Source organism: Streptopelia decaocto (assembly GCF_964273445.1).
Source record: "Streptopelia decaocto genome assembly, chromosome: 2".
In the NCBI taxonomy this organism is placed as follows: Eukaryota; Metazoa; Chordata; class Aves; order Columbiformes; family Columbidae; genus Streptopelia; species Streptopelia decaocto.
Genome location: NC_138655.1, coordinates 157747775 through 157763111, shown reverse-complemented (window position 1 = coordinate 157763111; position 15337 = coordinate 157747775). Strand labels below are relative to the sequence as shown.

General features: G+C 41.1%; 1 protein-coding gene across 1 annotated transcript in view; it reads left to right on the top strand.

The window, feature by feature from the left end:
- Positions 1 to 15337, top strand: part of SCN5A (sodium voltage-gated channel alpha subunit 5) — a 216003-nt gene that overhangs the window by 102097 nt on the left and 98569 nt on the right. Inside the window, exons 12-14 of the mRNA XM_082046668.1 lie at positions 2229 to 2630; positions 11302 to 11434; positions 14886 to 15124. Of these exons, the coding sequence (XP_081902794.1) occupies positions 2229 to 2630; positions 11302 to 11434; positions 14886 to 15124 (774 nt within the window). The remainder of the gene's footprint in view (positions 1 to 2228; positions 2631 to 11301; positions 11435 to 14885; positions 15125 to 15337) is intronic.

Sequence of the window (15337 nt, the reverse complement as noted above, 5' to 3'; positions counted from 1 at the left end):
ACCACTTTATTTTCAAAATGAATTTAAAATGCCCATTAAACATTCCTACAAATATATTTTGTTTCATTTTTTAAACCTTTTTTTTTTTTGCTTCAAGATTACCCACAGTCTGGCTTATTTTCTTACTTTAATTTCATTCATCTGATTATATCTATCCTATCCCTCCTAGAGATGAAAAATTCTTAGAAGAAACCTGCAAATCTTAAAAAGAAAATAGAGCAGGAGAAAAGGAAGAAACTTGTCTCTGAGGGCTTTTTAAATGCTATACAAAGACATTATTAAAATTTTTATATTCCTTTGCTAGTTGCCTTCAAGTCAAAACTTTGAGGCACTTGTTTCTACTTTCTATTGCAAGGAAAAAAAGAGTGAGACTTGTTAAATAGGGTTTTATATAAATGTTACTGACATGCATGAATATGAATCTGCACATGCTGTATGTATCAAATCATCATAAATAGCTGCAGATAATTAGTCTTTGCTTAACTGAGGGCAAAGTTTAAATCAGTTTATTTTGGTTTGTTGAATAGCCATGTAATGGGCTAAGTCCTTTTACATTTTGCTGTCAGTGAATTTAGGGGTATTTGGCAGCCATAAAAAGCTCATAGAAAACATGTAAGTGTTGTAAGTAAATGTGACCAATTAATGACTCCCCAGCTCACAAATCTTACACAGAACTGGATTTCTGTAAATGACACGCATTTTTTAATCTAACAGTTATTGTTGTAATCTCATTGGTTGAGTGGGCCGTGTTACAAATCACACCTTCGTTAAAGCTAGAATTGCTCGTTAGCTTCATTCTGGATGTGTTTCAAGACACCACATACCAGAATGACCATGGATTGGAGCTGTGCATTGCCACTTTGTTTCTTAGATTACTATTTCTTGTTTTCACTTTTCGCCCCTGGATGTCATACGCATGAGAAACATGGGAGGCACATTTCAAAGCTGTAGTAAATACCCTCTGCAAAGGCTGTGTCTGGCATGGTTGGAGGGAGCAAGGCTGAGTCATCATTCAGATGCTGTCTGAGCAGCTGGAGGTGTGTTGCCATCAGAAATCAGTCTCAACGACTGTGCCATGGAAACCCAGGCATGAATTTTTGACCAATTAAAATTTGGTAGCAATCCAAATGTGTTGTTTTTAGTCAGAAAAGGGCCTGGTTTTTGTACTCTTCTCTGTGCCAGTGTCACAAAATAGCATCGTTACATAACTCAGTGTTGTAAACTGTAGTTCAAATGAAGCCTGATTTCATTTTGGTTTGTGGGTGCTGTGGAGATCTGACCTCTCTTTGTATATACCTGGCTCACAAGAAAGTCCTGGAGAAACCGAAAATTCTGTACATGCCATAAAATCAAAATAGTTTTCTGCCTAAAAGCTCTTACTCCAATAATTTCCTCTTCAAGATACAAGGGAAGGAGATAGACTTGAATTCCTTATGCATTTTCTGAACATCCTCTTTACTCTGCCAGGCTTTAGGTGTGTTTAGTCCTTGGCTACGTCTTGCTGATGCTCTGTCAGAGTTTCGCTCTCAGTAGCTGATGTCAGAGTTGGTCCTCAAGGCTGATGTTTGAGTATGAGGGCAGCTGCTGTGTACTGAGGTTACCTACCCCTTAAAGCAGCCATATGCATTGGGATAATAATTTTACAAACTAATAAATCATATCCTTCTTCTTGTTCTTGTTTTGTTTTTTTTTTGTTTTGTTTTCCTTTATCACCTTCTTCCGTCGTATTCTGCTTCTTCTTCTTCCCTCTTCTTCTCATTTTCCCTGCAGTTCATTTCCTGCCCCATTTCTTTATCTCTTCTTCTCCCACTGCAATGTTCCTTCCCCAGCTGTTATGAAGACGTGTGATAATGCGATAAACCAGGGCTGGATCCCCTTCCCTGCTCCTGCCTTCCACTCCTTGTGCTGCCTTCCCAGGTCCTTCGGCACTTATCAGATGGGGGGGAGTAGAAGCAAAGGAAGTCTCACGCTAGGAGGCAAATGCCTCCTTGACCCCTCCTATTTTAGCACATCTTTAACTGTCAACTACTAGACAAATACCTAATGGCTAGCAATGACTATTCAACCTCTTTGCGGAGGTTTGGATACGCGCGATTAAGTCTTTCTCTGAAGCTTTTGATTTAAAATGGAACTTACTGCTCTCTCCAGACCTTCCTCACTCCTGAAAAAAAAAATATGTTGCAAAATGTTGTTTCTCTTTCCCCTTTTTCCTTTCTGGGGGTTTCTAGACTCTCCTTGGCCTTAGTTATGGTCCCAGCGCACACTTGGTGAAGCGCAGAACCAGCCACGGGAGCATATTCAGTTTCCGACTCCGTGGCAGAGACACTGGCTCCGAAACAGATTTTGCCGATGATGAGATCAGCACTGCTGGGGAAAATGAAAGCCACCGGGGCTCTCTCTTAATTCCAAGATCTGGGAGGCGTCTGAGCGTGCAAAGTCAAGTGAGCCATTGTTCTCACCCTACTACTCCCAACTACACCCAGACGGGCAAAAGGAACAGCTCAGTGGATTGCAATGGTGTGGTTTCCCTGATAGGAGGAGGCACCGGGGCACTCAACCCAGACCCTACTTCTCCTGCAGGGTTACTGCTCCCCCCAGTTATTATGGAAAAGCCTGGGACAGGCGACCTGGTGAGTACTTTATAACTTTTGTATGTGATTCACGCTCTTGTTTCCTTCTGAATGTTGTTGGAGTTTGCTGTAATTGATACACGTGATTTGAGGTCTGCAGTGAGAAGCCCAGACTGAGCATCCTAGTCAGGGTGGGAAGACAAGGGGCTTAATCCCACAATAACGTGTGTCTAGTGCTGCATGAGAGAGCTTCATGAATTCTGGTGACACTTACTCTTCAGAGCTGGCTGGAGGCAAATACCTAAGTCTTGGGTTTGATAATTTTTCTTGTAGGGACATGTTTTAAGTTGGTTTCTTTTGACATTTCAATATCTGACATTGTCTAGTGGCTAGAAAATGATGTTTTTAAAATGATTCAGTGTGAGTCTTACCATCTTGAGACTGCGTTTTCCCCCACTGGTTGCTAGCTGTTTACATCTAATCTCTGGTCTTCTGTGTAGCTACTCATGGAGGGCTGTTCTTACAGCCCAAAGGTAGATCCAAGTACAGATTAGTATCCAGTTCAAATAACATGCAGGAAAGATGAGCAGATGATCAACAACTTCAAACCTTTTGCAGATTGCCAGGATCTTTGTTGCAGAGCATCACTGCTGCAAAATATTTAATAAGGCTGTAAATAAAACCATTGCAATTGATATCATTAGGAGCCAAGCGTGACTTTACTTAGAAAACCATGAGATGGTGTTTTGGAAACAGCTGCTACACATGCAGGGCACTTTGGACAGGTTGCCAGTTTGATATGGTGGGACTTAATCCTTTTAATGTAGATAATCTACATTGGAGCTCATCATTCTCAAAAGTCTTTAAAGCAATAGAGGTCTAGTCGTTACAGTCAGTGTGGGCAGGATTTATTTCATCTTAGAGTTCTAAAATGTGTCAGAATAATCTCTCTACCTAAAAGTGCCTCCTTCTGTTCACTTTAACTACAAGGTAAATAACTCCATATTGCACATGTCTTAAGTCAGGTGATATGAAGCCCACTCAGAGCAATAAGGTGTCAAGACCAGGTTACATTGATGGGGAAATGAGCAAATGCGATTCTAACAGGTATTAGGTGAGTGAGATGGATCCTGGCCATGATGTCAGATTATCAGTAAATTGAGCAGGTTTCGTTGTTGTTTTATTTTTCTTTAAAGCCAAGCAGATTCTTCCCTTTCAAGATTTGAATTTTTTTCCTCACCTATCTGGACATTCCCTGTAGTCCTGCAAATAGATTTTCACACTGTACTTGACAGGAGGGGCCATGTCGTGTGTGGGAAACTGGGGGGTGTGAGAATTACCTGTTTTATTGACAACTTTGAGGCTCTTACCACTTTCTCAGATGTTCACACCTTTGTCCTTTTAGGGCTTGGGTGCTCCCGTTTTTACTCTTTGCAGACAAGGAAGATCCATCCTGAGAGCAATCTCTAGGCAGCTGAGCATAAGAAATACTATTTGTAGATAGCAGGGTTTTATTGCACTTAACTTGGTGTAAAAAAGCTGTGCATTAAAGGAACTGTGGAAGAAAGCTTGGCATCTGTTAGAAAAAATAAATCTGAAAATAAAAAGGCCTCAGTAGATGAGCAGTTGATGTTTCCCTTTTCTCTGTAAGGAAGGCAGCTCTGCAGGCTGCTGAGGCTCTCCCAGCTGTCAGAAAAAAAGCTTAACAAAGCATGAGAGCACTCAAGCTTTCACAGCAAATATTGGTATTTCACAGGATTGGGCCCTGAGGTGACAGGGAGGCTTTGAGCTCTGCTGGCATTTATTTTTGTTTGCCAGCTTCCTGCCTTTTTAAAAAAAATGGATGTTGAAAATTGAATGGCCCGGGTGGGTGAGCTCACTTGGCAGTTCCCTGGTCATCTAGGAAATAACACCCAGGCACTATAGTAACAGATGCTCTCTCGGTGATGCAATGTGAAGGATGTTGTGTCTTCTGTAAAACAGGTTTGGTATCTAATCTATCCAGAAAATGTGAGCTGGAGTTAAAAGCTAATTGGCAAGGAGCCCATTACGGTACAGATGTATTCGCTACAGGAACCATAAGCGCTGGGCACAAATGTGCAGCCTCAGCTGTGGAGTGCAGGCAAAAGGAATCAACAAATCCAACACCTCAGTGTGCTCAGGGATAAAGCAACGTGCTTCTGGGCTTAGCGTTTGACTAGTTTCACCTTTTTCTTGTTAAAATTTGAAGCTGGGTTTGTTATTTGTTAGACTTCTTTTATAGTCCCTTCATATGTTTGGGGGAGGCAAAAGAAAGATGTTGCAGGGTGAAGTTGAAGTTGCCACATTAACTCCACTGACCTTGCCACTGTTATTTATTTCATACAAGTGTAAGCCCATGGTGAAAAAGACCCACTTGGGCTCTTGTATCTTCCCTGGACAAGAAATTAAAGGTCAGTCTCTTTTCAGTGGTGCCCAACAACAGGATTAGGGGCAACGGGCACAGACTGAAGCACAAGAGGTTCCATCTGACTATGAGGAGAAAATTCTTTATTTTGAGGGTGCCAGAGCCCTGGACCAGGCTGCCCAGAGAGGCTGTGGAGTCTCCTTCTCTGGAGACATTCAAACCCACCTGGACACCTTCCTGTGCAATCTGCTCTGGTGACCCTGCTTTAGCAGGTGGGTTGGACTGGATGATCTCCAGAGGTCCCTTCCAACCCCAACCAGCCCGTGATTCTGTGACTGGCAGAATGGCATCCATCTGTGCAGTCTTCTGCATCAGAGTGGTCCTGCCAAGTCACCAAAACCTTCAGTGCACAGCCTGAGCAAGAGGAGGGGCATCCTATCCTTTTTCAAAGAACCCATGCTTCTCTGCACACTTGCTACACCCATTGGTGTTCCCATGACACATAACAGCACCCACAAGGAGTGGTGGCAGCGTTGTTAGAGAGCAGCCCTTGATAGCACAGAAGGTTACACTGCAGTTTTCAAGATAGAAAGCCCTCTGAGATCATATGAAGAGCAAAGTAGTGCAAGATCAAAGTATGATCTGCAAACACCCTCCACAAAGGTGACTCTGGGCCAGGCAGTCTTCATCTGGATGTTAAGGGCAACAGGCATTCAAGTCCAAGTGGTGCAGAGAGCTTGTCCCAAGAAAACCATGGTAAATCCTAGTTATTGTCCTGGAAATATTTGGTGCATCCTGCAGAGGACTGGTTCAGGGCTGGTCCTGTGCTCCTACCAGCTTTTTTCAAGTGGTACAGTTGCTGATTCATCAGACTTAACCCACTGTAAATAAGACACATGCATGACCTGGTGACTACTTAAAGTCCTACTTTTTTCTGGTTTGACTCGAGACTGAGAGGTTTGAAAAAATGATGCATTTTTTATGATCCTGCTGATCGCTGGACTGGGAGTTTGGGCTTTTTGCCTTTTTTAGAGAAAGTTTGCATGTTATGCAAGTAACTTCAGGGCACACTACAAACTGAAGTTTCTGCACATTCTTGTAGTATTTATTTGTAGCTATGTATTGTTGTGTCTTGGTGTGTCTTAGTTATTTAAGAGGTTAGAATAGCATCTCCCTTCACAAGGTATTGATCTGTTTCAACAGAATTGGATTAAGTTAATGAGCCGTTACCTGGAGCTCAATTTGTCCATGAGATCTGGTGAGGATGAGTAAGACATCACCTGTGGTTTTCAAGAATTTCTTGAGGATTAAAAAATACACATGGCAGCTCTCTTGCCTCCTAAAGCCAACTGGAGCCCTTTCTGTAACTCTGCAAGGATATGACTGTGTTCTTTTGGTTTAGCCGGACATTCCAATTACTTTGGAGATTAGAAGTGGCAGAAAAATGGACATGAGACTGAGGAGGTGGTTGTTTGCAGGTGGGCAGGTGACTGTGGGGTGGTGGTCCCCACCGCTTTGTTCTCACCCACTCACCAGAGCTGGGCCACCTGTGACATGGCTTTGGGATGAGCAGCGAGGTGGAGGTTGGAGTTACCTGGGGGCTCCCTCGTGCACGTACAACCTTTCCTCAGTTTTCTCTTGGCTGCACATTTTTTTTCAATTTTAGGAAATCAGAAATGCCGAGAATTGACAGCAGTGAAAACGACTGGGGCATGAGCCCTTAAGAAGGGCCAGGCTGCTTATTGAGATCCCAAACAAAGGATTTAGAAAGTTATCTTTATATAAATTTGTTTCCTAGTCTTTTTTCTATGGGGGAAAAAAGACCTTGACTTTTCTTCTCACTAAGCATAGAACAGTTTTGCTGACCACATTGGTTTGAGATTTTCTTGTTGACCCTGAAACTGCCCCAAGGTAAAATTTCTTTTTTCCCCTTCTTGCTTTACCATGGGACGGGTGAAAAAGGCAAAGTGTTCGCAGTTTCCATGCTCAGAAAAAGGTCAACAAAATAAGTCATCCAAGACTTGCCACCAATAAGTCAAATGGACGAAAGCTAGCTAGCCCTCTGCCACTGTCACACAGAGAGCTGTCACCACAGCTCTGGTTTCTGCTCATTTAGAATTTTACTTCAGCACAACCCAAGTGTAAATCATTCTGATTTGACACAAATACTGCAAGCTGTTTCAGTTTACAGTGCATCTCTTTAAATAATCAAGTATCCACAAAATTAAATGGCCTCTTTTATAATGTTGTACGCTATTGTGATCACCTTCAATCTCATTAAATATTTGTGCTAGTGCCTTACTGGGTCCATTGTTCATGGTGTGCCCTGTCCACCTCTTTTTATGCTTGAAAAGATTTTTACTGTACGGAGAAAATTAAACCTGTCCCAGTTCCCAAATGTGGTCTTTAAAATGCTGATGTGTGTAAGCCCATTTTCATATAACAGTTTTGACATAGCTCAGAAGAAAATAATTCTGCAGTTTATGCATTCTCATTTACATGTAAATTACTGAATAGTATATCTGTCCCTATAGAATTTAGCTAATGCAAAGGAGAAACATTTCCAGTCAATCAGGGAGCAACACAAATAATCTTGTCCTGCTGGAGGTGCCTGTGTTTAAGTCCACTGTGATTTCTCATCTGGATCCCAAGGAGGCTCCTTGCATAACTGTGGGGACTCTTGTTATTTTTGCTTAATTTCTACAGAAATATAAGTATGGTGAATGACTGTGTATATTCTCTCTGTAATGATAATAGCCTTGTATATTCTCTCTGTAATGATAATAGCCTTTATGCTGCCTTGTTTGTCCAGTTCCTGGAACTGCTCTCTATCTCAGAGTGCAAAAACTGCCGGTTCATTGCGTGACTATTAGCTATCTCTGTTCTAAAATAAATAATTAAAAAAAAAAAAAAACCAAGTCACAGATCTATTTTTACAAAGAACAAAAGCTCATGAATGTCACTAAGTAACTTCAATAATTTTTAAGCAATTCACCTGGATGGAAACTTCCTTTCCTGGAAAAAATACTTTATAGTAAATTGCAAGATGACTGTGTGATATTCCAAATTTACTGCTATGTTGGGAAAGAGACCACGTCCTCCTGCAAGAGCACAGGAGCATTTCTTACACCCCGACATTGCCTGCCAGACGTTGTGTGGCTCTGGGGGTGACGTTTCGTGGTACCGAGCAGCTGGCAGGGAGCAGTGGGCATGGGGCTCTGCCCCCCGGCGGGGACGGGTGGGTGACCATCAATCACACATGGTATCATTAGTTCTGAATGCAGTCCAGCAGCAAATTGCACCAGCTCATCCCTCCACAGATGAAGGAAAGAAGAAGCCATGCACATCTCCTTCAGAAATACCCCTTCGCACACGGCAAATGGTCCCCTTGACTCCAGCAGGAGCTCCTGAAGTGTTGGGGACCACTTCTCATGACACAGATGGCAGGATAGAGGATGCTGGGCTGGAAAGAAAAATAGAGTGACTCCAAAATTTGAATTGTGACTATTACATCAAATATAGGGAAAGAAAATTGGTTCTCTGGCAGGAGAGGTTTAGATTGGATATTAGGAAAAAATTTCTTCATGGAAATTTTTCTCAGGCATTGGAACAGGCTGCCCAGGGAACTGGTGGAGTCACCATCCCTGGAGGGGTTTAAAAGATGTTTAGATGAGATTCTTAGGGACACAGTTTAGTGCCAGAGTTAATTTAATGGTTTGACTTGATGACCTGGAGAGTCTCACCCAACTAAAATGGTTCTATGATTCCATGTTTTTTATGAAGGGTATTCCAAACCTGTTTAATTCAGACTTTTTATTTACCCTAGTTTAGCTGAATCAAACACGAAATATGACTCTGTGAATGTTTTTCCTTAGACATTTAACCTCTGCAGTGAATCCTCTTTGCACTTAGGACTAAAAGGTAACTTTCAGATAAAGGCCACCAACCCATAACTTCTGCAACCACTTCTGCACACATCAATAGGAATATAGTATCTTTGTAGAGAGTCAGAAAACTGGTACTTCTGGGGATGAGATTGTTGAAAGACACACTACTGGTATGTCCTAAGCTTTGCGTCAGACAGGGTGGGAAGATGGTACAGTTTAAAATGAGTTAGATGATCCAGAGGAATTTTAAATCTGAGTTTTTCCTATTCATGCTACAGACAGAGGGAACTGGAATAATTGGGTTTTTATCTGGTGGTTTGGTTTTTTTTTACGTTTTTCCTTTGCTTTTGCATTTTTAGTTTATTCTAATTAGAAATCTGTCTCCCTCATGTCTTTTATCTCTTTCTCTAGTTATTACTTTTCAGTCCCATGTATTTGTTATGTACTCCAAACTAGTGCAAAGTATTACGCAATTTTGTAGATGCTTTTTTAATTGATAAAACATTTGTTCTTTCTTCGTTTTTGTTAATTGAATGTATTTGAGGTAAAGGGAATCAAGTGAACTTATGCATCTGAAATACCGCTCCTGGTTTCCCCAGCTTCTATGCCAAGGGAAGAGTGTTTTCTTGTTATGTTGTGCATAAGTAGGAGTCTGTTTGAATAGGTTCCGATTACACCTCTCACGTTGAGTTGACTTGTCAATAACTCAATGGACAATGAGCCAATTGTTTTAACAAAAGAGAACATAAGCACTTTAGAAGTATTGCTGCTTTCCTGGCTTTGCTAAAGTTTTAAGTGCTTGCTTTAAAAGTTAATCTTCTCTGGTCTTGCAGTGATTGATATTTTCAACTGCAGTACTTTGAAGTGACCTGGACCAAGTATCCTGACTGTTTTTGGTGTCCCAAGTGGCTTTGTCCTTTGCAACCACCTGACAAGGGGATGTCCCCTGCCCTGAAGAGGTCACACTGCAGAAAGACAGCTCATAGAGCTTCTGTGCTTTTCTCCTGCTGTTCTCATGTAATTGCCTTTCCTGAAGAGCAGTTTTGATAGAGGAATGGCCAAGAGAAGGGATCCTGAGTCCTTCTGGGCACACATCCCAGGCATGGACAGCAGAGCTGTGAAGCTGCTGCCCATGGCAGGTCTTGCTTGACATCCTGGATGCTGCTTGGTGTGGTTAGGGCAATTTCACACCCAAGTGATGAGAGAAGATCCAGAAGACTGAATCCAATCCCTGTACTTCATTTGACTGTGGTGAACCAAAAGCAGCTACTCTGACATCTCTATAAACCATGTTTTCATGTTCATAGGAACCTCTTATCCTTTCACATTTCCTTGAGCTATATTTCAAGAACCATCAGGATCCATCTATCTGCAGTTCATTGCTTGCGTACATACTGTGTCAGACCTGACAGTCTGTGTTCTTGGAGAAGCAGGACAGGGGCTTTTAAAACATTTATTTTGGGAGTCTGACTATCTTGACCAGGAGGTCTGTGACAGAAAATGGTGTTAACTTGGCTTTCCCAGATCCTTACACCTTAACCACCATGTTTCCTTCTGCCCATGGGAGAGCTGGAGGAATAAAACGAGCAAGATTTGTCTCCATATGAAGTGGGAGCTCGTAATAATAAAAGTCTTGGCATCTTGCTCCTGTGAGCTGACAATATAAAGTACTTAATAGAGTGTGTGACTGCAGCTATACTGTGTTTCTGTCTGACTTCAGAAACCCAAGCCTTCAAAAAGCATAAAGCTAATTTAAAATGAAACATTAAGTAAAGACAATTCGGGAGTTCTGTTTTTCTGGTATTTATTTGTGAGCTTTTGGTGGTGGTAGTGGTTTTTTTAAGCTTTTACTTGAGAAACATGAGAACTAGAGAGTTTGGGTTATTTTTCATGTTTCCTGAGAAAAAAGCAGCTGAGATTCTCTCCTAATTGCAGAGCTGCAGAATCCATGACACCAAAGATCACCAGAATGACAATATGTTCCTGAGATTTGGCAGTGTTACAGAACAAGAAAAAACATGTGTTGAGGAGCCAGTTTGCTTGGTACGGTATCAGAGGCCTGTAATGGAGCTGTTACACATGCCTCTTTTCCTCTTCTAATGGTATAATTAAACAGTTAACACATTTCAGAAATAATTAATGTAATTAAGCAGGGCTTCTTTCAGAAGCTAAGAGCATGGCAAAGCAGCATTGCTGTTTCTCCAGCATCCGAAGCGTCCCTTTATTTTCACCTGCGCCTTTCACCTGTTTAGATGAAGGTAAAGGTCAGGGCAAAGATTCCAAAATGGCTCAAAGTGCCACTTTCAAAAGCAGTACCCTGTCAGCATGTGTCTAATTGGGAAATCAGTGAGCTTTAAACCTTCTCAGATGGGAAAAACAGTGCTTAGACCACTTTGAAAGTGCTACCCTATGTCTGCCTAGTTTTTATTCTGCTGATCCCATGTGTTCATTTAAACAGACCTCCCCCTCGGACGAGGCAAGCAAGAAGCAGCTTTTAATGACCCACCGCCCATCGGTGGACCACTCGGACGAACCCTTTCAGAGGCAGAGGGCGGTGAGCGCTGTCAGCATCATCACCAGTGCCCTGGAAGGTAGGACACATCTTTAGTTCCCCAACTCAAAGCCATATGCACCTTGACATGCAGGAACAGGTGACACAAAAGATCATAATAAATCTTGTTTTGTGAGAACGCATTGTAGATAGTTCTTGCAGATGAAGCTGTAACGGAAAGCAATATAATCACTATCTTATCAATGCACTTGTGAAAATTCTGACAAAATGCTGGACATATAATCAAAAAGTCAGATCTGGTAACGTTTTGTGCCTCCATGGCATTTAATTTACACAGGGCTAACCAAGATACAGGGCAGTGGAGGACTTGACTGTTTGGGTGACTGAGCTGATGCAGAGCCTGGTGTGTGCAGTCACCAGCTACATGCAGAACTTCCAAGCTGTGGGGGAAGAAAGTCTCCTTCATGCAGAGAAGCTGGTGGGACACAACAGTTTGGTGGATGTTTGAATCCCACCATGAAATTAAAGGGTGCTCAAAGGACCCATTTATCCATGCAAATATTTCACAGCAAATGTTTCCATTGCTCATTAGGCCTCTCAGTAGGTGCAGGAGGATTTCCCTTCTGTCTTTCTATACACAGGAACTTTCCATTTGCCTTTCACAAACTTATTGATAGCAAGACAACAACCCATAGCAAGACATAACATTTCTAGGCTCTTTCCATACAGCATGAAAGAACTTAAAATTCCTCATGTCTAGACTGTAAATTGAGATAAGATAGAAGGGAGCAACTAAGAGTATAGAAAAACTTCTGTCAAGAATGCAGCATGGAACAAGGGGAATTTTGGATTCTCCTGCAGCCTACTGATGAGTAGGAAGGCAAGACAGAAGGACTTCTGTGGGAAACGCCTTGCAGAAAGGCACTATACCTAGGTCTTTGGACACAGCCCAGTGTTTAACCACAAAGCCCTTCTTCTTCCTCAGCTTTTTACCATCCCCTGTGGTTATAGTCAACAGTAGTGTGGCCAAAACAGACATATAGATATGTTTAAATAAATAACGAGTTGTATTCTTAAAAGGTAAATAATCGCTTTAATGTTTAATGTAGTCTGCAAAGGTTTTACTTATTTTCTGTGAGGTATTTAGCAATTAACTTTGTGATTGATTTGCTTCTTTGTAATGTGTTTAGAATGCCTAAAATGCCTGAGCTGGACTTCTGCTTATTTATTTAATTATGCTTTCTATTACTTTTTGCCATAGAAATAGAGACTATCAAGTCTAGGGTTACTCAGAGGGTGTGCATTTTTGACCTCATATAGAAGAAAACCTTTCTAATCTTTATCAAAGGTTTTCTAACTCCCAGCCTTTGATTAGTCATTGAAATCCAATACTTGTTAACAAGAGGAATATCAAATCAGAATAAAATCTATCCCAGGCTTTAACTATAATAATAGCTGTAGGATTTGTGCCAAATTGTGTACAACAGCCAGACCAGAAATCCATTCGCCTTTGGTTACCTGATTTCTGCTCTCAGCCATTCATCACTTGGCTGTGTTTCGCAGACATTGCAAAGTGTTGCAGACAAAGAAGGACCTATGCTTTTTTCATTCAAAAATGAAAGGAAAAATACCTCCAACATAAACTTTGACTGTGTTTTTCTTATTTTTTTTTTTTAAACAATATAAAGTAACAGAAAAAAAACCCAACAAAACCACAACAGTTGAGTCTATATTTACTTTTCCTTTTGTACGTGTCTTTCAAAACCTATTAAATCTGTTGTGGTTTCCAAAGGTTCCCTGTAGTGAGGAAACGATGTGGGTTCTTAATTGATTTAAACTTTTTCAATGGCACATGATGGCTGAAAGAAGACAGTCACACCTTCCTCCTCCCCTTGCTGTGTTCCTGTAGGTTGATTAGACTGTACAAGCAATTGGTTTTCAATTGGATCTGTGAGCAGAACCAGCTCGCGCAGAAGGTCCAGGAGCACAAAAGCTGGCAAAAGGACAAGAAATAACACGTCACTGACAGAGATGCATCTACCCTTTTAGCAGCAACCTGGACTTAAAGGGGCTTGTGTCCAGTGTGCAGCCTTGGGGAAATGTGTCACATCTGATGTGTGTCCGTCATGAAGGGCGCAAAATTTATGACAGTGGAATCAGCAGGGTTGGTTAGAAGTGATTATGAGGAGTATGGATATAGACAGATGTGTTCTTCTGGATTTACCTGGAAAATTAAGTCCTTTAGGAAGTGGCTTCCCTGAATTCCTTATTACTTTGAGGTAGGTTTCCAAAAAAAAAGCCAAATTAAGACTTTGCATTGAAATTGTTCAGGGTATGGACAGTCCTCACATGATTTGAGGCACTTACCTCTAAACCTTCTGTTTGAGCCTGGAAAGAGATAGTTATTCCTCAGGAGCAGTTTGGTTTTGCAGAGGTCTTGGAGCAGTGTAGATGTCTGTGCAAAACCTGTGCATGAAGGACATCATCTGATATTTTGAAACCTTCTACAAGACACCTAATACCACAGTTCTGTTGTCCAGTGAAGGAAAATGCAGAGAGAATGCATCCTGGCTTGAGAAAGGAGGCTGTTCATGGACTGACTGAAATAACAGCCTTGGCTGAAGTTTTCCTGTTATCAGTGCAGGTTCTAATTATATAGACTAAAACCGTTATACAGCATTCCATACCCATAAAGGAATCAGAAAAGGAAAGCATTAAGCAATTCCGCTAATCATTATCATTCAGCCATTAACTGTCTTTTTCAGCTTTTCTTTTTTACCATTGAACACAAATTATACTTATGAAGCTATTTCATGTCTTTTGTGCTCAAACAAAATGAACGTATAAAAGTTGTATTTTAGGTAATAATTTAAAAGCACCTTTGAAAAGCTCATTGGAGCTTTAGCAGCATTTTCAAACTGACTTATGCACTCCCCTGGTTTTGTATCTGGGCCTCTCAGAAGAAATCAGAGGCTTAATGCCTTTTTGGATTGCACATCAAGAACAGAAACCCTATTGATAACTGGTGATACTTTGGCTCTCAAGCATTTAAATGAGCTCTAAATATTGGATTTAAACTCTTTCATCTCTTAACTGCTTTAAAAGGTATCACTTAAGTTACTTCAAAAAAGAGGACCTAGGAATGAAAAAAATATGTTCTAATCTAAGTTAAATGAAGATAGCGTGTTCTTATCCATTTGAGTTTGCCAAAATGGAAAAAGGAGTAAAAATCCGAGCCTATATATAATACTAGACTTAATATATTTAGTGTGATTCTCCCTTTTTGGTTGTGACACTTTTAAAAGGTTATTACATTCAGAATAGGTCACTGTCTGCTAAGTGCAGGTCAACTGGCAAAAACCCCAAGGTGTGTAATTTGCCAGCCTGTTAGGAGAGAAATGTTTTTATCCTAAAAAAAAAAACCTTCAGGGTAATTCAGGGGCCTTCCTTTATGTTATGAGTCATTTCAGGTGTTCTCTTGTCATATAACTCAGTGTGAATTGACTGTTACTTTACTGCTTGTGACTTAGAGCTTGAGGAATCACACCAGAAATGTCCTCCGTGCTGGAACCACTTTGCTGTTAAATTTCTCATTTGGGATTGCTGCCCACTTTGGCTTTTAATCAAGAAATTTGTCAAGTTCGTGGTAATGGACCCGTTTACCGACCTCACCATCACCCTTTGTATTGTGCTGAACACGCTCTTCATGGCCTTGGAACATTACAAGATGACGAAGGAGTTTGACCACATGCTTTACATAGGCAATCTGGTAAGTGAACATGAACTTGAAGTGCTGCCTGAGGAGTGTTTTTATTGCTTTTTAAAGTTTTGGCTGCAGCTTGGGAAGATCCCGTTTTGATATTCTGTCAGCATCGCTTTGCCTATGACATGTCAAGCAAGTCCACATAGTCACCCCTTTCTGTGGGCAAAGAGAAATGATGAAGGAAAAGGATCTATTTTTATTAAACTAACATATTCTAAT